General features: G+C 39.1%; 3 protein-coding genes across 8 annotated transcripts in view; 1 reads left to right on the top strand and 2 right to left on the bottom strand.

The window, feature by feature from the left end:
* The window catches only part of LOC117985573 (uncharacterized), a 240,469-nt gene that overhangs the window by 12,901 nt on the left and 203,100 nt on the right, over positions 1–24,468 (bottom strand). The gene's annotated exons all lie outside the window — the stretch shown is intronic.
* The window catches only part of sff (sugar-free frosting), a 56,439-nt gene that overhangs the window by 8,642 nt on the left and 23,329 nt on the right, over positions 1–24,468 (top strand). For all 3 annotated transcript variants that reach the window (XM_069501000.1, XM_069500999.1, XM_069500998.1), the window contains exons 3-10: positions 3,761–3,855; positions 5,337–5,422; positions 6,654–6,794; positions 7,940–8,090; positions 16,729–16,845; positions 17,397–17,495; positions 18,015–18,214; positions 18,819–18,954. In XM_069501000.1, coding sequence (XP_069357101.1) covers positions 3,761–3,855; positions 5,337–5,422; positions 6,654–6,794; positions 7,940–8,090; positions 16,729–16,845; positions 17,397–17,495; positions 18,015–18,214; positions 18,819–18,954 — 1,025 coding nt within the window. The remainder of the gene's footprint in view (positions 1–3,760; positions 3,856–5,336; positions 5,423–6,653; positions 6,795–7,939; positions 8,091–16,728; positions 16,846–17,396; positions 17,496–18,014; positions 18,215–18,818; positions 18,955–24,468) is intronic.
* Positions 11,781–15,627, bottom strand: pav (kinesin family member pavarotti). The gene is made up of 2 exons (XM_069500545.1): positions 12,896–15,627; positions 11,781–12,443 (listed from the first exon to the last, which is right to left on the bottom strand). Exons 1-2 carry the CDS (start codon positions 15,486–15,488, stop codon positions 12,364–12,366), a joined length of 2,673 nt encoding a protein of 890 aa, XP_069356646.1. The 5' UTR covers positions 15,489–15,627; the 3' UTR covers positions 11,781–12,363.

The following is a 24,468-nucleotide window of genomic DNA, read 5'->3' as shown; positions in this document are numbered from 1 at the left end:
GTGCCGGTTTTTATATTATTTTTTAAAGCGGTGATATCCTTTGTGGCTAAGGAGTCAGCCTCCTAATCGGGAGGTCCCGGGTTTGATCCAGGGCATGCACCTCTATGGTGTATGACATCTGCCAATCCGCACTTGGCCTGCAGCTTGGTAGACTGTGGCCTAAACTAAACCCTTCTCATTCTTCTGTGAAACTCCTGAAAATAATTATTCTATGCATAGTTTACCGAAATTGGTTCTATATACTTACCTATTTGTGTAAGTATAAAATAACCATAGTAATTATTAGTAATGCATCTTACTGTTAGAGTTAAAAGCCTCGTTAAAGGGCATGAGAGAGACGCCGGGAGGCATCGCCTGGAGCGAGGCCTTGTATTCCATACTCGGTCTACAGACTGCCTTCGAAATTAGGAGTAAAATTAAGCTGAAAAAACAACAGTTTCAACATTAGTACCTAGGCACGCCGATAAAAATATGGTTCCTCTAAGGGCCGGTTGTTTCAAACCATTGGTCTTCGTAAGATACGTTCGTTAAAATTTAACAGACGTAGACGAATTTTAACATCTGGTAATTTAAGAGCGTTGCTTCATTGTACAAAAAACTGTTCGTCATTGTTATTCTGGTTACGAAACTAACCCTAAAAATTAACTTACTTTTCCGTATCCTTTTTTATTTCATTTTATATTAAATTATATAGTTATTGATATTGCTACTTCGCATTTTAAACACTTTTTCTTTTTTTTAAATTCTCTTTCATCTTCAAAAAAACTATCATTAAAAGCATTGAATTCAATTGATTCCATTATAATTTGTAAATAAAATATTCCGTTTGTAAGAAGTATGAAGTTACGAACTGATTTGACGATCACCAATGGTGTCAGCACTGGTTAACGTAAACGTAACTTTTTAACGAACGTTAGCGCTAATAGATGCCGAATCAACGCTTTTTCTTTTCTTACGTTCGTTAGCGCCATATTTAAAGGTTACGTGTCCGTCAAAATTTGTTGAAACAACCGGCCCTTACTCTACTATAAACCCAAACTAGTCAAACTACACCTAAACCGTGCCGCTAAGTGAACCCTTCTAGTAAGATGCCACGTAGAAACCAATAAAAACTGCCATAAGTATTTATTATCAACTACCTTATGCTCGCGACTTCGTCCGCGTGCACTACACAAACTTCAAACCCCTGTTTCACCTCCTTAGGGGTTGAATTTTCAAAAATCCTTTCTTAGCGGATGCCTACGTCATAATAGCTATCTGCATTCTGCATACCAAATTTCAGCCCGATCCGTCCATTAGTTCGAGCTGTGCGTTGATAGATCAGTCAGTCAGTCAGTCACCTTTTCCTTTTATATACTTCCAGATCATCCCGCTTATTTACATTCCATCTTCGACTGCATCATTATTAACAAGGCGATTGTCTAAAACCTGCATCAATCATTATTACAATCTCAATTGTTATGATTGGCTGAATTTGTGCGATTCTTGTTGCAACAATGCATTGTGGCCAATAGTCAGCGAGCATTAACCAATCAGAGATGATTGCGATCGTGACATTGTAGCTGTCAAACAACCGCGGTAGGGCCAATCGTTCCAGCGCAATAGCAATTTGCGGGACTTAGATGTACCTATTTGGATTAGTGGATTAAAGTAAAAAAAGCTTGTTTTTCCTTGTCAAAGATTAATGTTTATATAGGTCGATACCTGTTTACCAGTGAAGCCATATTACTAGTTAGTGCCCGATCTCGTTATTTCACTGATTACTGCTATTCGTCTATCCCTAACAATGGTATCCACTGACTGACAAATGCTTCGGTCTGAAACTACTAATCGTATACTCAGATTTCCTTTTCAATGTATCACCTAGAGCTGATATTACCTGCTGCTTCCCGGTCCCTTCCGATTGACTGACATTTCCACTGATCAATAGTAGGTACACAGAGATAATAGAATAATTGATAAATCTTTAACATCTACCTACCTAATTACAACCAAAATAATTCTTATTGTTGATAGTGGGTAATAAAATAAACTCCTAATTAACTTACTAAAAATATAATATCTTTACTATTGCGCGATATGCATTTTGGTGTATTTTTTCGGGCACAATCTTGAAAAAACTAAAACATAGAAAATAGTTTTTTCTTGGCTTTGAATGACTATTTTGAAGTAAGCAGTTAGAAAAGTTATAAGAGCTATGTTTTAATTAACATAGGCACATTAATTACTAATTAATTAACCGTTCTCGAACTAGAGCGAGAATATTGGGCAGAGCCTAGCCGTAAGTAGGTGCCTGAAATAAAACTTCAGAGAGTCAAAAAATCGCACCTAGTGCTACGTCGAATAGCTTTTAACCTTAATTCTTCAATGGAAGTATATCAATGAATGTATAAGTGGGTATCATTTGATAAGTATTTAAATAAGTAGGTAAGTACACTTTATATTGAGATTAATTTTAACGAAATAAAATCGAAATAAAAATATGGTAGGTACCCGAGTCGTACACTAGAAGAAAATGTTGCTTACATAACTATACAGGGATGTAACCCGAACGAATGGCAAAAACGAGGACAGGTGATTGATATGATACCACAAAAAAACGCAAAAAAAATAAATTTGTGCGTAAGTATGACATTCAGAGTCAATGCTGCAATGCTGCGTCGTAGGCGGGGCATTGACTCGAGTTTTGCACGCTATATATTGCGGGTTTAACAAATACTAAATCACTAAATAAATAAATAATCTTGTAAATGTCACTAAAACTACAAATGAATCAAATGGTTATTGGTATTGGATTGTGTTTAGGTAGTATAACAATAACGCTGTTTTTGGTAGCGTTCTGGTTACACCCACCCTGTATGTTAAAGCGTAAAACCTTTAATTAATCATAGGGGTAATAAACAGCTCTCTATAATTATAGCTCTCGTCCAAGTTTCGCGGAATATTGGAATTACAAACGATCGCTTCAGGAGAACTCGGCTTTTTTCTTGATAACTTCATTTCCAACTTTTATGGCGAATAATATTGTTCAGAAGTTTTATTAAAATTCCGAATTAAGTAAGTTCGTACTTTCTATCTAGGTAGGTACCTAATTACTTAACCAGTGGTTTCGAAAGACTTCTTTGCTTATTTTGAAGCAATCAATTCAACTTTAATGATTTCTTAACGTTTTTGTTTTTCCCCATATAAAAAGTACTTAACTAATATATGTAAGTACTATAGCTTATACCCGCGACTTCATCCGCGTGGACTACACAAATTTCGAACACCTATTTAGGGGACCCTTAGGGGTTAAATTTTCAAAAATCCTTTCTTAGCGGATGTCTACGTCATAATACTTAGCTATCTGCTTCTGCATGCCAAATTTCAGCCCGATCCGTCCAGTAGTTTGAGCTGTGCGTTGATAGATCAGTCAGTCAGTCAGTCTTTTCGTTTTATATATTTAGGTGATCCACCTACTCTTATGGAATATGGAATATGGAATATGGATAGTGACTGAAGCTTTTTGTGACTTGTGAGCCGACGATTTATGACTATAATATTATCTACCTTTAATATCAGCTTTACGTAGAAATGAAAATATTACAATAAAACTTAAAGCTAGCCTTATCTAATTACTATACAAATCATGCCCGCGTGGAATGTTGCCAAGAATACTGGCTGCATTTCCGCGCTGGACAGTCAGGCTGATAGAAATAATATATAAATAGAAGAAGACGTAGACATTAGAATTTATCAACTTGATTTTGGCTTGTTCCAGGGCTGGTAAAACTGGGCGTGCACTGCGTAACGGGTAAGAAGGTGGCAATCAAGATCATCAACCGGGAGAAGCTCAGCGAATCGGTGCTTATGAAGGTGAGATTCAACCATAAATAAAATCCACTGATAAATTAATATCCGTTCTACTGTCGTCTATCTATTACTCTAAAGGCTGAAACTACCTACGGTACCTAAATCCTATTTAGTAAAAAGTTCTACAGTAAGAGCGTTTGTGCACTCATCCGTGATTTTACGGATCCGTGAAAAAATACGAATCACGGCCACTTCGAAGAATCACGCATACGAAACGAATACACTGATGATGCACAATATTCGGTTCGTATCCGTGATTTTTCGAAGTGGCCGTCATACAAATACCTACGTGCTCATTCAATTCGTATTTTTACGGAATCCGCGATTTCACGGATGATGCACAAACACCCTAAGGGCGCCTTCAAATTTACCGCAAAGTGCCGCGTTGCTTTGAAATCTATTCTAATAAGTATTATAAAGAGGTAAAGTTTGTAAGTTTGTTTGTAGGGGGGTAATCTCTGGAACTATTGAACCGATTTTGAAAATTCTTTCACCAGTAGAAAGCTACATTATTCCTAAGTTACATAGGCTAGGTACTTTATTTAAAAAAATAGAGATTCCTACGAAAATTGTAATAAGCTACTTTTAGTAATTATTAGGACTTGGTAAATCCTAGTTTTACTGCAAAATCGTAGGATTGACCGTAGTTCGGGTTTTTGCAGGTAGCATACCTACCTACCTATCCTGTATCCATAGTTTGATTTGATTTGGTTGGCACGGGCGAACGAATTGTTATTGAAGTATGACATCAATATGAATAAAAGTAATCAAACTAGACTATGCGGTGTCCGAATGCAAATGTTTGAAAACAACACGCCATTTCTACATCCCCATCAATGGGGATTTGTGAACTTTTCTTCCCTAGATCCCCATTGACACTCTCTAGGGCTCCTAAAGGGGATTTGTGAACTATGCCACAGACAGCAAGAATGCGAAGTGGCACGGCCGGCACGAGGCCCTATAAGGCTTGCCTATTCACCAGAAATTAGTGGGGTGCATAGATGTAGTAGGTATAGGTATATAGCAAAGAATGTAGGTATGTGTAATACACCAAGTGTCGCCTAATGTTCACAGTTCATTGAATCCTTTTCCAATAGAGCAAGGATGAGCTAAGCTTTGAAATTGAAGGAATGCTTTTGTTCAACAGTGCGCGCAAAACGAGAAGGTAGTTCAATCTGCATTCTCGTTTATTTAATAGGAAGCCAACGGTATACAAAGAAATATTCCACTCTGGTCTCCACTCCAGAACACGTCTGGCCACTGGGTCATCGGTTCTGAGGCAGACGCAGCCTGCCCACTGCCACTTCAGCTGGCTAATTATTCGTTGAGCTATGTCGCTCACTCTGGTTCTCCTACGGATTTTGTCCCTCAGAGAGATACCCAACATAGCCCGCACGCTGAGCGACTTTGAACTTGTGGACAGGGCCAACTGTCGTCACAGTGTGAGCTTTCTTTACTATCATTTAATTGTTTCTAAATTTCAGGTGGAGCGAGAAATAGCCATAATGAAACTAATAGAACACCCACACGTGCTCGGCTTGTCAGACGTATACGAGAACAAAAAATATCTGTAAGTATCTTCATCACGCCAGAGTTACTTGTTCTGTGAACGTGCTTTGCACCGAACTGAGATCTCACATGCTATAAGTTTGAATTCATCGGTGTTAGGTACCGCCGTAGTATTGTGGCAAAAAGTTTTGCCGAAAAAAATCAGGCAGGCGCTATATAACCTTTTGAGTTTTGCCGAAAAAATCAGGCAGGCGCTATAAGTTTTTGCCGAAAAAATCAGGCAGGCGCTATTTACCTTAGTTTCGCCGCAAGCAGGTAGGTACTTGATTAAAGTTATTTGTAAATTGGAAGTGAGCATCCAGAAGTTATGAGGCTCTTACAGACGGACAAATGCAAATTCACCCAAATAGACACGGAGACCTCGCTTCGCTCAGTCGATGAGTTCATACTTTCATAGTCTACATTGCTAGGCTACAAATATATATTACGCTATCGAAACAATCACGTTTCTATATGCCTACCTGTAGTGTTACCTAGTAGGTAGCCAGGTAGATAATATTATATTGTAGCCTAATAGGCAATTATTTAAGTGTAATACGTTGGGTATGAATGTTTGGATCACAATCAGCAAGTGGTGGAATAATGGATATGAAATCTCCAATTAGGTTTGGCTGTTATAAGTTAGAACGACGACATGAATTTTCAAGTATAGTCCGCGACAGGCGGGTGGACATCGCCCGCACCGGGATAGAGCGGGTGTGAGGGGCGTGTCCTCCCCGATTGCCCTCTCGACCTGTCGCCTACATATACATAGGTATATCTAAACCATCAACCTCGCTATATTCGCAAATTAACTTAGCTTATATTATTATACCTATGTCTTCATGTTCATACCCAGTAATCCTATTAACTTCGTTCTCTGGAGATAATACGGAAGACTAGACATTTTAATAAATTATTAGACAATATTTCCTATCAGCAAACTATTAAATAAAAAGCTGTGATAGCCTAGTGGTTATGATGTCCGCCTTCTATTCGGAAGGCCGGGGTTCGATCCCGGGCACGCACCTGTAACTTTTCGGAGGTATGTGCGTAAAAAAAATAATTCGATACATATAACTTGCTCTAATGGTGAAGGAAAACATCGTCAGGAAACCTGCATGCCTGAGAGTTCTCCATAATGTTCTCAAAGCTGTGTAAAGTCTGCCAATACGCATTTGGCCTAACCCTTACTGAGAGGAGATCTGTGCTCATGATGACGATGAAACTAATAAATTGTACTTGTTTCCCAGGTATCTAGTGCTGGAACACGTAAGCGGAGGCGAACTCTTCGACTATTTAGTGAAGAAGGGACGGCTCACTCCAAAGGAAGCGAGGAGATTCTTCAGGCAAATTATATCGGCGCTGGACTTCTGCCACAGTCATTCCATATGGTAAATTCTGGTCTTAGACCTGAGATCAATAGAGCGCACTTTGACTTTGCTCAGACTTAAGATTAAGTTAAAACGAGACAGCTTACATTTTAGCCAACTCCTAGAAATAAAAATGAATAGGTAGGGGAGACCAGGTATGGTTGTCACATTTTTTTGCGTTTTTAGTAGGTAGTCATTTGCTTGACTTAGCAATGACTTTTATATCTCAATGGATAGTGTATTTATTCTAGTTATCCTATAAGATTATCCTGTTGAGGAATTATTACATTTTTTGTAAATAAAAGAAAAGTGTGACTTTCAAACCCGTGTCAGGGATGGATGTCTCATAGCAGATTAACTAGAGTGGATACGAAATAAGTACATACCACTAGTACTTCCCAACCCCAACTAATTAAACCCCGTGTCAGGGATGGTTGTCACAGTGTCTGAGGTAGGTTGTCACATAGCAAATAAACTAGAGGATGTTTAAAAAACCGGCCAAGTGCGAGTCAGGCTCGCGCAATGAGGGTTCCGTGCTACAGTCGTATTTTTTCGACATTTTGCACGATAATTCAAAAACTATGATGCATAAAAATAAATAAAAATCTGTTTAAGAATGTACAGGTGAAGACCTTTCATATGATACCCCACTTGATATAGTCACTCACTTCGAAAGTTGAAAATACTAATTATTAGTTCATGACCACAATTTAATTTTTTTTGTGTGATCTAACCCTAAATACACGGTTTTCAGATTTTTCCCCAAATGTCAGCTATAAGATCTACCTACCTGCCAAATTTCATGATTCTAGGTCAACGGGAAGTACCCTGTAGGTTTCTTGACGGACAGACAGACAGACAGACAGACAGACAGACAGACAGACAGACAGACAGACAGACAGACAGACAGACAGACAGACAGACAGACAGACAGACAGACAATAAAGTGATCCTATAAGGGTTCCGTTTTTCCTTTAGAGGTACGGAATCCTAAAAAACACATATTTAAATCAAATAAGTATTATTCGTTCGTTGTTTTCTGTTATGGCCGCTATGACAATCAACCCGTGAGACAACCGTACCCAGTCTCCCCTACATTTATGTAAAACAGTTTTATAATGGACACGAAGTACGTACTTCCCAACTAATATTAATGTTTTTTGCAGCCACCGCGATCTTAAACCCGAAAACTTGCTGCTAGACGAGCGGAATAACATCAAAATAGCGGATTTCGGCATGGCCTCGCTGCAGCCGGCTGGCTCTATGCTGGAGACGTCCTGTGGGAGCCCGCATTACGCCTGCCCAGAAGTTATACGGGTAATAATATTAATGAGCAGCTGGCGAACTATAGTCGACGCATTTTAAACTGAGTCGTCGAGTTATCTGTCTGTTTGTCTCGCACTTACTGGTCCTAGGTAAGTGCGAGCGAAACAGACAGATAACTCGTCAACTCGTCACGCACAACAGACGGAAACGTTTAAGTGCGGAAACCAGCCCAGAGCGAAGAACTCAGGTTAAAATGCGTCGACTATAAACAGTGCACAACATAAAATTTTACAGGAGCAAAAAACAGAATGAAAGATGCTGAAACTTTCCTGTAATCATACCGTTTGATAAAACACGAATTTTGGACTCAATTACAGTTTTAGTCCGTTTTGTTTAGAAATAAGTTCAAGTTTGTATTCAGTGATCGAAATCATGAACTTTGAACTTTCAGTACAGATTTGGTCAGTTTTGTTTGGAAATGAGTTCTTTGTAAACAGTGGGCCAAAAACGTCCGGAAAATAAAGTATTTTGATCAGAAGTGATTACACTTCTGATCAAAATACTTTATTTTGGGTAGGCTGCGGGTTGCGAGTGTGACAACGACGTAGAATTCCTTGATTTTCACGTCAGCTGTCATATTTCTGCTACCTGCGCGGCGCTCGACTTCATGATCAGGCTGAGTGAAATGTACTTATATGTGCAATCTATATTTTAGAGACTGTACAGAATTAGCTACAATTAACGAGAAGTTAAGTCTGTATACAACCACATTGGCGATATTTTTTCTATTTTTACTTACAATTTTAAGTCAATAGGAACAAAAATAAAACATTTTTACATACCAGAAAGGTATTTAATACACTTCCAAAACTAATCAAAGTTACAAAGTACAAGAAAATAAGAAGTATATACTTAACAAAAAAATCGACTTTATTTTATTCATACACATACGAGGTAAAGATTAAACTATCTAAATTATTTAAGTACCATTTTTATTAAATAACTAAATAATGAACTTAAATAAACGTTTATTAATATTAACTACAGAAGCTGTGTAAAACATTTGTACTTTTGAGATTCGACTTCTATTACGTAATAAAATATTTAATATTTTACACTGACACAAAATATTAACATAATGACACAAAATATAAACATAATATGGCATTTAATATTACTACCCAAAAGAATATTTTAATGTCAACAAATATCGAGAATATTTTTGCACTAAGGGAGAGAAATTATTGCCTTAAGAAACGTTTTTACACCTATTTTCATGGGTGTTATTAAGTACCTACACCATTGTACAAAAGAACGTAAAAAACTTTAATTTTTAGGTAAAATCACAGACAAGTATTAATGAAAAGAGTAGGTATCCATAAAAATATTGAGCTTTGAGCTTTAACCAATTGTTAGTTTATAGAATTAGAGTAGGTAATTTCGGAAAGAAACTAATTAAAAAATGAGACAAACTCTAACTTATTTCAGCGTTTAAACTATCGTGAGTAAAGACGTTTTATCATACAAGTACAAACTCTAGCCTAAAGTAAATGCCATTCTATTTTATACCTCTTCACTATGGTTATATTTTTTTATTAAAAAAATCTAACATAAATTATACAGTCATAGCAAAATAAAAATTACTTTGTTAAATCTTTATAAAAATATTAAAAGCACTATATAGGCCATCATCATCATCATCATCATCATCATCATCATCATGATCAACCCATCGGCGGCTCACTACAGAGCACGGGTCTCTTCTAAGAATGAGAAGGATTCCTATATAGGTACTAGTTTTAAAAGGAAGGCAGAATGCATTGTCGATTTTGTCCTGTTTTTTCAAACTTGAACATGGCAACCTTATTTGTAGCAAAATGTAACTATTTAACTTGGCATGTTATAAAACATGATGTATAACATGTCCAAGCTTAAAATATAACATTTTACATAAATTTTATCTTACAATTTATGTTTTAATGTCTAACAAAGTGGATGTGTTATTTAACAAAACTTTTATAACATTACATCTATAGGTATACAATTAACAGCTTTGTTTATGAGGTATGATATTAGTTATTAATAAGTATTATGTCACAGCTTATGATAAAATAATACTAAGTAATTTTTATGACAAAATATTCAAAAACACGGGGCTTTGACATAACGGTTAAACAAGAAAAAAGTCATCGGAAGGATCTCAACCAATTTAAATTGAAAAGATGCACAGTGTTTCATTTGACCAAAAAAATTTCCCTCTTCTGTTTTCAGTATTAATCGATTAAGGGATGCATTTTAAATGCACGAGTAGAACACCCACGTGTCAATTTCAAATATTTTTTTTTATAAAAAATGTTAAAGTTTGAGTGACCTTTTCATGAAAAAAAATTAAAAATATTCCTGAAACTTAACTATCCAAGATATTTATTTCCGATGATTTTAGGCTGATGAAACATCTTTAGGCGCATGTTGTCCACTTTTTAATTTTGGAAAATCACCTCTGGATACCGAGTAATTAATTTTTTTCAGATTTTCGTTTTCATTTTTTTTCTCCTTAAAAACTCAAAAGTGGGACTTGTGACTAGCACTAAAAGATAGCTCTTAATAAGGCCTATCACTGATAAAAACCCACGTTCCACTATTGCGGCCTTTGGGAGTAATTACACTTCAAAAAATTGTGTTAGGGTTGTCACTCTATTTGACCTTTACTCGCTTTATTTTTGGACTATATTTTTCCAATATTACAATATTTTATCTCATTTAGAACCTAACTACTAAACATCGAAATATATGCATTTGCATGTTTGCATATGCAAATGCATATAAAGCTATTTTCATAGCGTTATTGCATATTTTAGTGCTTTTTCATTGATAGTGCATATTTCAGTATCATATTATATCGGAAAAGGTCCGTGGCAAATTAAATGCTGTTCCATATAAAAAGGTCCAGGTCTTGAAGGAATAAAGTAACTTAACGCATTTACAACATCACCGGTTAAACTGTGCATATAGAGGTCCAGTAACGTCAGTTGAGGTAGAGATAGCATTTTCAACCTACAAATTAATGTTAAATTTCAAACATCACAAGTTTCCTCTAGAATATCTGAAGAAAAAATTTAATTTTACCTACTTATATTATCAATGATGATGATGATGATGATCCATCGTATGATGATGAAGACTGTCCGTTATTTCTCGACAACTTATTTATTCATATCAATATTTATTCATACAAAAAGAAGTTAACCTTTAGCGACAACCCTATGTAGTATTATTTGACCTTAGAATAAAATGATATATTCCTCCCAAGGGCCGCAATAGTGGAACTTGGTTTTTTTATCAGTGATAGGCCTTATTAAGAGCTATCTTACAGTGCTAGTCACAAGTCCCACTTTTGAGTTTTTAAGGAAAAAAAAAATAAAAACGAAAATCTGAAAAAAATAAATTACTCGGTATCCAGAGGTAATTTTCCGAAATTAGTTATTGAAAAAAATGCGCCCAATGATGTTTCATCAGCCTATAATTATCTGAAATAAATATCTTGGATAGTTAAGTTTCAAGAATATTTTTAAATTTTTTTCATGAAAATATCACTCAAATTTCAATATTTTTTATAAAAAAAAGTATTTGAAATTGACACGTGGGTGTTCTACTCGTGCATTTAAAATGCATCCCTTAATCGATTAATACTGAAAACAGAAGAGGGAAATTTTTTTGGTCAAATGAAACACTGTGAGATGTTAACAAGTTAAATACAGGATGCCTAAATCTGCGTTTCCGTCGCGGGCGAGTCGAAAACTTGACGATAATTTGAAGTAATAAGTTGGTGAGAACTTCATAATAAATTATTCTATAGGCCCAATACTGGAACATCTCAAGAGCTTCATAAGTAACTAGTTTTTAGTTTAGTAACGAGTTTAGGGCTGGCATATACAATGTGATCATCATCATCACCATCAACCGATAGACGTCCACAGCTGGACATAGGTCTCTTGTAGGGACTTCCACAAGCCACAGTCTTGCGCCGCCTGAGTAGTATATAATATTCAAAAAGCTCATAAGTCAACTGGCTGAATTTTGATAGGTAGGTAGCTAGTATAGCTACTAGCTACAAAATCATTTTTTCAATATTAGATAACTAGAAGGTGCCAATCTAAGAACAGTAGTGATTGTCAGAGGATAACATAAAAAACATGTACTTAATAAGATTGCAAAATACAGAAATGTTCTAATCACATTTGCAAAATTATTAAGTTATAATGGTTACATCAAAATCGGGCTATTCATTTATTACGTAAGAAGTTCTGAGCAGGGTAACAGTGACTTACGCGAAAGAGTACAAGTATGGCATGTTACTAGAAATTCTCATTTCGTGTGAAGAGCCTCCCTCGTGCATCTTGGCGTCTAAAAATAAGAAAAAAAACTTCTTTAATAATAAATGAATAGCGATTTACTCATCACTTAATTAAAGAACAAAAACTGTAAAATAAAGGACTCTGGACAAAGGAATCTGTTTTTCTCACACACAACAATATACTTAGAGAAATTTCCTGAAGTTTTGTTTGATTTTCTTCTTCCAGAAGAGTTTCCTTTCAAAAGGTAGAACTTTCCAGGTTTTGGTAGAAGTTCTACTGGTAGAGTTCTCCCTTTTGAAAGCAAACATTTTAAAAGGAGAAAATCAATGTATAGACAAAACTATATTCTAAAAACTAGGATTTTCATTAAATATTACGCAAGCTTTATTCTGTTAGATTTAGCCCTGGACTAATACATACAATGCTTTAAGTTATAACATTATGTAATTCTCAAGGATATGTAAAATACATCTTAATCATCATCAACCTTTTGTTTCTTACTTGTATTTGATGGAGTTTGCGGTGGAGAACAGCCGGTGTCGCGCCGTTTCCCTGAATGCCTCGCACAAGTAGTAGATGTTCTCCGGGATGAATTGTGATCTCTTGTCGGAGAAAACTGCTTCAGCATCTCCACATCACTGAATATAACCTGGGCACCACCACCACAAGTCGGGACTATATCCCCTTTGTGTACTGTAGTTTCTAATTCTCCATCTGTGTCTTGTTGTTGGGTTACAAGACAGTATTTAGATTTTTTTGAGTTGACTATATCCTTGACATTGGTGAGTTTGTTGACGAATTTGCTGTTGGCTATGTTTGGTTTCATGACAGTGCCCATTGGGACAATATTGCTTGGGGCATGTTCGACCCATACTTTGCCGTCAGCTGAGAGGGATCGTTTATGACGAGGGTTGGCTACGGCTACGCCACGACGCGACGTCGCTGGCGTATCACGGGATTCTCTTGTATGTGGTATGGAATTGAAGGGGGTTAAAAGATGAGCAGGCAACGCTCTAGGCGTGGATCCAGGCGTAAAATCACGTACAGTCTGAGCTGCCGTCTCACTCTTCTTTATATCATTAACATTATCACCTCTACCACCATTCAAAGCCTGTGCAATGATTCTCAAACGATTTTCTTTCTCCTCAATCTCAGTTTGTAGATTCCGGTTTTCCGAATTAATCTCTTTGGCTTTCTCATGCTCTGCTGCAATTTTGTGATGGTATTTCCGTTCCAGAATCTTCTTTTGCTTCTCCTTGTCCAATTTGTTTTGGCTGAGAAGCAATTCCTTCTCTTGCAAATCTCGTTTGAGAGCCGAGGTGTACTCGGTCATTTCGGTTAACTTTCTTTGATAGGAAAGGGAAGCGTTTTCTGTCGTTGTTATGCGTTCTTCTAAAGCTTTTATACGACGGTTAGCCGCTGCTAACTGGCCGCGTAAAGATACATTCTCGCTTTTAACATCCATCGATTCCTTTTCCATATCCAGTAGCATAGATCTGAGCTTCTCATCTTTTAAAGCTTTGCTTCTTTTCAGTGTTTCTCTACGACTTATCCGCATCTCCAAATGCGCTATTAATTCTTTAATTATGTGAGAAGCCTGTGGACTTTTTAACTCTAAGCTAGGGAAGTCCGGTCCGAGGCTATACACAAGCCCTAAGTCCATTTCTAGATCTTTAGCTTCAGGGCGATTAATATTATCCCTAGCTGCCGTAAATAGTCTATTGGCTTTACGACGACCTGTCATTAAGCCTAACGAAGATACAGCGTTATTGATTTGAGCCTTTGTAACCTCCACTTCAGATGCCATCTCGGCGAATCTCATAACTTGGACTGTCTCATCATAATCTTCTGCCCTTGGATTAGCACACACGACCATACGGACCTGGCCATGGCCTTCAAAGTAATTTTTAAACAAATGTGTGATTTTAGACTCTCTATATGGCACCATATTCTTTGTACCATTGATCTGGTTATCACGCAGAACTTCTAGGCAAGATCTTAGTGTCATCAATGACTTGTTAATGTTTCCAGCTTCTCGTAATCTCTGACCAGTATTTTTAGTCCTATTAGTTCGTTCGCTTCCAGCTAAATCGACGAGACTGAGCTGGCTAATGGTGAGGAACTCCTTATTCTGTATCACAGCCTCTCCCACCTCATCCACCGGTGCCTGAACCAGTCTGATTGTGAAAACAGAATGGCTTCTACTCGATTCTGCATTAAGAGTTGTGTGAGCCATTCTTTTTCTTTTTAAGCCCAAATAAAATGCATCGAATGCTTCCTCGGCTGATTTTATCTCTATTTCTGTAACTCCGTGTACATACATTTTATTTGCTGCATCTTCTCGAATAAGTTTGACAGTTAAATTTTTAGATATAGGCGGGCTGTCTTCCAGCAGATCAAAAACACTGTTGTTATAAACTTCTATGTAAGTTACAAACACTGCATATTGATTATCTTCAACGAGTCCCTCAACTTTAGTTACCTCTGATTCTGACATGGCCAAATTAGGATTGGAATTGTTTTTTCTGTTACTTTTGAATTTGTGCAGTTCTTGCTGCCTCTCCAGCATAGCCTCAGCTTCTGTTTGAACGTCGAACATGTTCATTTTGTCTGGTTTAAATACGTACTTGTGAGCTTGCAGTTCGTTTATCGTTTTGAATAAAATGTTCAAACATCGCGGCAATATGCCACAGTTTTGAGGTTCACCCGTCATAGTGAACGTTTTTCCGCTGCCAGTCACTCCGTAAGCAAACAAAAGACCATTTTTACCTTTAACGAGTCCTTCGACCAAGGGAAGGGCGACTTTGTCGAAAACTTCTTGTTGGTTAGTCTCTGGCGGGAACACTTCTCTAAAAGTGTATTTCATTACTTTGGCGACTTCATTTCTGTAACTCACGGCTGTCGCAGGTGGTGACAAAAGGATCGTAGTCGGTGATAATATTTTGATACAAGAAACATCAGTATCTCTTGGCATGGGTCGCAAACGGCAGTACACTTGGACGGGGTCTTTTTCACCCTGAAACAAGTTTTGCTTACTTCTAGCCGGTGTCCGCAGTCCGTCGTTCAGTCTTTGTTTCGATTTAGCTGGCTTCATTTTTACACAATTTACTATTAACTATTCAACACGTAACTAATTAATCGTTACCCTTATATTCAATGTACTCTGTGTTAATCGTAAAAATATTTCAACCCTAATAACCACAATCAACGGTTCCATAAAATCAAAGCAACGGTCGCTCGTGTCAACTGTCAACAGCAAAAGCTTAAAAATAAATGTTAACATTTTATTATTTAATCTTGATTTCTTATCTCTCTCTTTGTAATTGTAAGTTGTATGGCGCTATTTCAACTGGCATAAAAACGGTTATCATTGGGAATCATTTTAAATTAGTCGGATAATTTGATGTCAAGAAACAGGGTTGGCATAAATAATGTTGCCATATCATATTTTTATTTTCCCTCCTAATCGTATTATTAGTCTGGCTAACGAAATGGCCTAAAGGCCAGGGCGTGCCAGACCTTCCTCATTTTATAAAAGCTGAAAGTTTAAATGCGTATTGTACCCAACACTGAGAGTAACATTTGTTTGGATGTTTAATTGGATAATGGTGGCTTATATAGCCCAAAGCCACCATGATCCACCAACTACCTCCATGAACTACCTTTAGTAAGCGACAGGTTGAAATGGCATTCGAATGGAGGGAACACCCCGCACACCCGCACAGCCCACGCACTATCCCGGTGCTGGCATGTGTGGGGTCGCTCCCCGCCTAATTCCCCGATCGCCATCTCGACCTGTCGTGGACTATACATACCTACATAAATTTTTTTTGATTTAGTTTCTTTATTTAATTATTTGTGTAAGGGTAAATTTTTATAGAACCAGTATGAAACTTTCAATCAATTTCTGTTACTGTTCTGTTGGAAATTGATGGCATGCGAGAAAAGAGCCGATTCTAGTTTTCAAAATAATCATGATACTACATCAAAATAATGATTTTTTTGAGGGTTTTTTTTTACATAGCAACATTGAAAAATAGCGTACAGTTATTTCAAAAATAAAATAAAGAGTACAATCAATCCTTAATAAAATAAGTTATTAAATAAGAACGAAATTCTAAAATAGCTGACATAAAATATTGTTTTATCATAAAAACACATTTTGGTATTATTCCATTGAACAAAACGCTATTTTGACATTATTCCGATCACTTCCGACTTCCGTCGTAGTGTCATCTGTCAATCAAAATTCAAATGTTGATTGCAAATTATAAATAAACATAAATATTGTTGTGAATTCTTAGTGAAGTGTAGTTCTTTTTTGTGATCTTCAGGGTGAAAAATATGATGGACGGCGTGCCGATGTTTGGTCATGCGGCGTTATTCTTTACGCGCTTCTTGTTGGCGCTCTACCTTTCGACGATGATAACTTGAGGCAACTACTCGAAAAGGTATACCATATTGATAAGTATAATCAAACAACAACGTTATATTATATTACTTACTGTAGTTTTAATTACATAAATAGCCCCGGCTTCACTGGGGTGAAATATCTGATTAGCCTGGAATCTGAACAAACAGACAGACTGGTAAGGATTTTAAAAATGTTTTGGATTTTGGTTACCTACTAATCAAAACAGGGTAAAAAAAGGAGCTATTATAAAATCAGAACACGATTCTCTAGTTTTATTTATTTGATTGAATTTGAAGTATTTAAGTATTAATTAATTAATTATTTATTGAAAACTAGCTTATGCTCGCGACTTCGTCTGTGTGGACTACACAAATTTCAAACCCCTATTCCACCCCCTTAGTGGTAGAATTTTCAAAAATCCTTTCTTAGCGGATGTCTACGTCATAATAGCTATCTGCATGCCAAATTTCAGCCCGATCTGTCCAGTAGTTTGAGCAGTGAGTTGATAAATCAGTCAGTCAGTCAGGCAGTTGGTCACCTTTTCCTTTTATACATTAAAAACTAAAGTGTGTGCATGAAATGTTGCAGGTAAAGCGAGGGGTGTTCCACGTGCCTCATTTCGTGCCACCAGACTGCCAGCAGCTGTTACGAGGCATGATTGAAGTTAACCCTGAAAAGAGAATGTCTGTAAGTACTAATAAATTTTTCAACCACTATTTTACCCCCTTGAGTGATGAATTTTCAAAAATCTTTTCTTAGCAGATGTCTCTGTCATAATAGCTATATGTACTGTACTGATCTGTCCAGTAGTTTGAGCTGTGTGTTGATGGAGCATTCAGTCTGATGAATATTAACTATTTGGTACTGGATACCTGTACCTGGGAGTTCTCCATAAAGTTCTTCAAGGTCTGTGAAGTCTACCAATCCGCACATGGCCAGCGTGGTAGACTATGGCCAAAACCCTTGTCACTCTGACAGGAGACCTGTGCTCTGTAGTGAGCCGGCGATGGGTTGATCATGACTAAATACCTGCATTTGTCATGTTATATGATTTATTAGACACACTGTATGAAAAGTAAAAACCAGCTTACAAGTTTGATTTCTTTTAAATCCTGTAGAAACCTTGGATTAACAACAGAATTGTTAGTGCGCTAGAGCTGTCATAGTTTCTATCCTGTGTGATTCTTGTCTTACTAATCATTACAGTTAGCAGAAATCACTCGCCACCCCTGGGTGACTGCGGGTGGTAGAGGGGAGCTGGAGCAGGAACTACCCATGATGGAAGTGGTGCAAACCCGAGTCCTCCCCTCAGCCGAAGCTATTGACCCTGATGTCCTGCAAGCCATATGCAGTCTGGGCTGCTTCAAGCAACGAGACAAGCTTATACAGGACCTGTTGAGTCCTCAGTGAGTATTTCTCGGACAATAATGCAAGCATTCCCTCAGCCTGTATGTGTCCACTGCTGGACATAAGCCTTTCCAAGACCGCACCACCAAACACGGTCCTCCGCCTTCCTCATCCACTGCCTCCTCATGCAAGCGTCGCAAGCACTTATTCTTTTGTTAAAAGGAATTGATAGGACTAGGTGAAAATGAGGACTTCTGGAGTGATTTTAAAAGGACCAGACGCCAGCCGAGACCTTCCTAAAGCCCTAAATTCAAGGTTTTCGAATTTTCCCTTTACTTGTGCTATAAAACATTGCTACTTGCCAAATTTAATGATTCTAGAAACTAGATCAACTGGAAGTACCCTACATGATTTCCTTGACCAATCTTAACAGGCAGGATAGACGGACAGACAACAAAGTGTACCTATAAGGGTTCCTTTTTTATCTGGAGATACGGACCCCTAACAATAAGATCATCATCATTCTCAGCTGATACACGTCCACTGCTGGACATAGGTCTCTTGTAGGGACTTCCACACGCCATGGTCTTGCGCCGCCTGAATCCAGCAACTCGTCTGCACTAGGTGGACGGACAGCAATAAGATGATTGTCATTATTTCCAGTCATAACACAGAAAAAGTAATCTACTTCCTACTACTGGAGCGCAAGAGACGAAGGCCTGCGCGCGACGACGAGCCGCGCCCGCCCGCGCCCGCGCCGCCCTCCGACCCGCCGCGGAAACGACTCGACACCTGCCGGGTGAGATACACAGACACACACGAACACACAAGCAAACAAACAGTGCATGTCTGTTAGTCTGTCAAACAAATACCTTGAAAGAAATTAGACTCAATACCTGTCCACACAGACAGACCTGTATATAAACAAACAAATGATTTGGTGCATACCTTTTTTTTTTTTTTTTTTTTTTTTAATGGCGCGCGGCTGCACCAAGCGGGCGCAATTTACTTCGCCAATGTCGTGTGGAATTGAAGAGACACGATACGAATGGTTGGTGATAGCTGGGAAGAAGACTATCTATTAATTTGGATAATTTATAAGTAGCAGGTTTTTTCAAAGAATAATATATTATTGTATAGGGTTAGTTTCAGGCCTGGAACAACACAATTATTAGGTACACAAAATACACACTATATTACATAAATATTTACAGCTTAATATTATTATATTTGACATATTTACATAAGAATTTACAGTAAGGACTAAAAACAGACATTAACAAACACTCAACATTTACTGGACGGGGAAATTTTGGAGGAAGGACATCATAGAGGGGGTGAAGAAGTTTAGGACAAGAAAAGAATATATGGGAAATAGTACCTTCGTCTAAGCCACATTCACACAGGGAGTGATCTCTAACTCTGATCTTGTGCAGATGGACAGGTGTGCAGGAATGACCAAGGCGTAAGCGACATATTGTGGAGGTAACCCACCTGTCTGCGTATCTATGGGAGAAGAACCATGGGCGCCTTGGAATATCCGGTTGAACTGAGGCATAGAATTTACCTTTAACCGATTTTGATTCATTCCAGTATGTGTTCCAGGACTTGTCCAGATATGTTTTAGATAATGCGCTCAGATCTTGGGAAATGGTTTTAAAATGTTCATGGGAACCCGTTTGTACAGCAGATTTAGCGCAAGAGTCAGCCGTTTCGTTGCCTGCAATGCCAGAGTGACCTGGAATCCAGACAAGTGTTAAAGCTATTCCATTTTGATGACAGGAGAACAGAGCTTCCCTAATCTGTAGAATAATGGGAAATCTTGATTTACTCCTGAATGGGTTTTCCTTAATGGATAACAAGCAACTAAGAGAGTCAGTAAAAATAACAGTTTGTTTCATGTTATGGGAGCGGGTAAACAGGATTGCTTCTAATAAGGCAGTGGCCTCTCCTGTAAACACCGAAGACTCAGGAGGGCATTGGAATTGTAGAGTTATTTTAAACCTGGGCACCCAGCAGGCTGCACCGACACAACTTTCTGTGGACATTTTTGAAGCATCGGTGTAGATAAGAAGATGATTTGACCAATTTTGATGAACTAAGCTTTGAAATTTTGAGTTAGTATCAGGGGCACCTTTGACCAAACCAAGATCAGTAACCACAGAGGGATTGAATACCAGGGCTTCATATGATGTGGAGAATAGAGGATTTTTTGATAAAGATAACAAGGGATGAGGGAGATTGGTAAACTTACGGAAACTATCCAATAGGTAGGAGGAAGGATTGCGTGTGCTAAGGACTTGTGATAACTGGTCCAATTTGGTCCACAATGGGTGAGAGGAAAGCTGTAACATTTTGCTGACAAAGCGGTCACATAGGTATTGCCGTCGGAGATGTAAAGGAGGATCAACACATTCAACCTGTAGAGCGTTAGTGGGGGAAGACTTCATTGCACCCAGAATGATTCTGAGGCAACGGTACTGAATTTTATTCAACTTCTCAGACACAGTTTTATTTAAGGGGTCTAATACAAATGAGCAGTAATCAATGTGGCTACGAACCAAAGCATTATATAAGAGTTTGAGGGAGTAGGGATGAGCACCCCACCAAACTCCCGCCACCGCACGTAGAACATTGATGCCCTTTTCACATTTATTAATTATATATTCGGTATGAGCCAATCCGTTCAGTCTGTAATCGAGAATAACTCCAAGGAACTTTGCCTTATCTACCAAGTTGATGAGTTGACCCTCATAATAAAAGTTAAAGTTAGGGATAGATCGCTTCCTCGTAAACACGACTGCTTGGCATTTAGCCACTGACAAAGATAGGCCGTGGTCAGAGAGCCACTGCCCTAGATAATACAAAGCAGAGTTAAGACATTGGGATATTTCCTCTACAGAGCCTGAGCTATGATAGAGGACGATATCGTCAGCATACTGCAAGATGTTACAAAAATTATTTACAGACATTTCTAGATCTTGGGTATATATGCTGTATAGCAGAGGACTGAGAACAGAGCCTTGGGGAAGACCTTTCCAGACTAGTCTGGGGGGGAGAGTGGATGACTGGTGTTTTACCACAACTGACCTGCCAGCAAGCAGGTTACATATGAAATGTGATATCCTCGGCGGTACACTCAGCTGGTGCAGCTTTTGCCTGAGCAACGGAAGAAGTACATTATCATATGCAGAAGCTACATCGAGAAAGACACCCACAAGGTATTCACCCTTACCAAAGGCAGTTCGAATGTCTGTAGTGAGTATACTGAGGCTGTCTGCTGTACTGAGACCCTTGCGGAAACCAAACTGCGAAGGGGCCAGTATTCCTCTGCTTTCCATTATCCATTCCAATCGGTTTTTAAGGAGGACCTCCGTAACCTTCGCTAATGTGGACGACAGTGCAATAGGCCTGTATGAATTAGGGTCTGAAGCTTTTTTCCCAGGCTTAAGAAGTGGGATCACTATTTGGGACTTCCAGGAATCTGGGATTATTCCTTTTTCAAAAAAACCGTTAATTAAATTTAGATAGCGATGTTTAGAGTTCTCATTTAAATTTACCAAAAAAGAGTAGGGCACACCATCTTCCCCTGGGGTTGAGTCTTTTAGCCCACCGAGAGCAATCTGAAGCTCTGAAAAGGAAAAGGGGGCATCCATTTCGCCCATAATGGGTGCTGGTGTAAAAACAGGGAATTCGTCCTGATGGGGAACAGACGGAGGAGCAAGTTTGTCAGCAAAAGTACTAAGCCATTCAGAGGGATCGTTGGAGCTTGGATCGGAGTAGTTAAGGGTTCTGCGGAATCTTCTTATGTTTAACCAAACAATCGAAGAGGGAGATCTAGGGTTAAGTGATTCGCAGAACTTAGTCCAGCCAAACTTTTTCTTTTTTGAAACCATTCTTTTTGTTTTGGCATCAATACGCTTATATTTAATAAAATTTTCTTCTGTCATATGAGCTGAGTACTCTTTCTCTGCTGCCACTCTCTGCTTGAACAAATCTTTGCATTCCTCATCCCACCAGGGAGGGGAAGGCAAATGATTTGAGACAGAAGGATTTTTACGGGGAATATTGGAGTCGGCCGAAGAAATAAGAGATTTGACGAAGTGATCATAGTAAATCAAGAGGTCACCATCACACGGAAGATCAGGTAGAGAGTCCATCAGGTCATCCACGGTTTGAGCATAGCGGGACCAATCTGCTTTGTGCAATTTATATTTTAACAAGGGGTTAGGGTTGGGGGAAGGAATTGTTCTATTATTCATAGTTAGGATGATAGGGAAGTGGTCGCTACCATAGGTACTAGGAAGAGTTTGCCAGGATAGCTGAGATGCAAGAGAAGTTGAAGAAAGAGATAGATCTACTGCAGATTTTGGGTTCTGATTGGGGTAAACTCTGCGAGTCGGGGAGCCATCATTCAGGATACAAAGGTTCATATCCTCAAAAATGTCAACCAACGACGGAGCGAACCCATCACAGTTATAACACCCCCACAAAGTGTGGTGGGTGTTAAAGTCACCCATAATCACAGTCGGACTGGGGAGAGAGGAAAGGATACTTTCAATTTCTGGAATCAGGGAGGGGGTTGGGTGAGGGATATACAAAGAGAGGAAGGAAATATTTACAGCTCTCACAGCAACAGCATTAATCTGATTACTGTGAGAGGGGATAGGAATTGAAGAAAAGGGGAGATTGTGCCGAATGAATAAGGCACTACCTGCATAGCCGTCATCCCTGTCATCCCGCAAACAGAAGAAACCAGGGACCCGAAATCGGGCTCCAGGCCTCAGCCATGTCTCCGAGATGGCAACTATGACAGGACTATGCAGGTTAATTAAGGATATAAGGTCTTGTTTTTTGGAACGGATGCTTTTACAATTCCATTGAAGTAGAACTGTTGGGGCCATTGTTTAAAATATTAAAGAGACGGGATAGGTTTTGGGCAACGTTGGGCGGTAATGGGAGTTCGCTGCATGGAGCAACGATGCTTAGGAGCAATGCGGTAAGGTCTTCTAACATTTTTCCTTGGGATAGCGGAAAGTCGGGTTGGCTGTTGCCAAGAGCACAGCCATTGGGTAGGGAGGAAGATGGGTTGTTAATAATTGATTCATGTGCCTGTTTATTGTAGCCCTTCGGTAAGGGGGCACGGGGACGAGGAGAACGAATAATTGTTTCCCGGTATGATTTTTTAGGAGTAACATTGGGACGAGATGAGTTTGTAGGATGGGGAGGACGGGGAGAGAATGTAGGAGTTGAGAACAACTCCCTAGTCATCTCAGCATATGACCTACGGACTGGGGGGAAACGCGCAGATGCCTCTATATACGAAATGTTGTCTTGAGACATGACAAGCTTAATGCTTTCTTGGCGGGAAAACTCTGGACAGTCCTTATCTGACGCGAAATGGCTACCTGAGCAATGCAAGCAGGTAGCCTTTTCCTTCGAAACATCGCAGGACTCACCTGTATGGGGCTGGGCACACCTGTAACACCTTGGCTTAGACCTACACTGTGATTTAATGTGGCCAAAACGGCAACAATTTAGGCACTGAATGGTCGGGAATTTGTAAGACTCAACAGGGAGGGACGTGTAAAAGGAGAAAATTCTTGAGGGGAGCGTCTGGCCTCTAAAGGTTACAACCACCGACTGGGTAGGCACCCATTCAACACGACCTTCAATGGTATTTTTACGGTTCAGGCGGCGGGCTTTTAAAACCTCGCCACAGCCAATCGGTAGTTCAAGGGATTCGACGAAGTCCCCCATAGACCAGTCTATAGGAACACCCCGCACTAGACCCATCCGAGTGATATTGAATGTTGGAATGTTGGCCTTATACTTTGCCAACGTCAAGATCTGGCTTGCTAGGAAGTCATTGGCTGCTAACGCGGTTGAGAACTCTACGCTGACTCTATTGCGGCCAACACTTTTAACGCCGTCTTTAATGATGTGACTGAACTTGTTATGGTGCAGAAACTGGCCAAACTGCAATGCTCTAATTGATGTGGCTGCGGATGGGTCCGAGACCTCCTTCGAGACGTGGACTATGAAGGGACCTTTGTCATCCCTACTATAACCTTTAGGGCCTTCAGAAAATGAGGGATGGGTGTATACAGAATGCACAGCCGCATGGGGAGGATTCAACACCGTTCTTTTTCCGCCTTCTGCGGCAGGCTCATCGATATCGACAGGTCGCTTCCGAGAGGAAGCCGCCTGTCGAGAAGCGTCACACGCGTCTCCGTTCCGCGACCCATCAGGGTCCGGGGGCTCCGGAGGTGGGTCCACCTCCATTCCCATCGCACCGAGTTAGTCCCACCAC

The sequence above is a fragment of the Maniola hyperantus genome, chromosome 9 (assembly GCF_902806685.2).
Source record: "Maniola hyperantus chromosome 9, iAphHyp1.2, whole genome shotgun sequence".
Classification (NCBI taxonomy): Eukaryota; Metazoa; Arthropoda; class Insecta; order Lepidoptera; family Nymphalidae; genus Maniola; species Maniola hyperantus.
Note: the sequence above shows the minus strand (reverse complement) of the source record. Positions and strands in the feature narration are given on the sequence as shown.

Excerpts from the sequence above, each read along its gene's own strand:
- pav (XM_069500545.1), bottom strand. The coding sequence starts at position 15,488 with ATGAAGCCAGCTAAATCGAAACAAAGACTGAACGACGGACTGCGGACA. Across the intron at positions 12,444-12,895 it reads GCAAACTCCATCAAATACAA|ACGCCAAGATGCACGAGGGA; the intron begins GTAAGAAACAAA and ends TCTTATTTTTAG.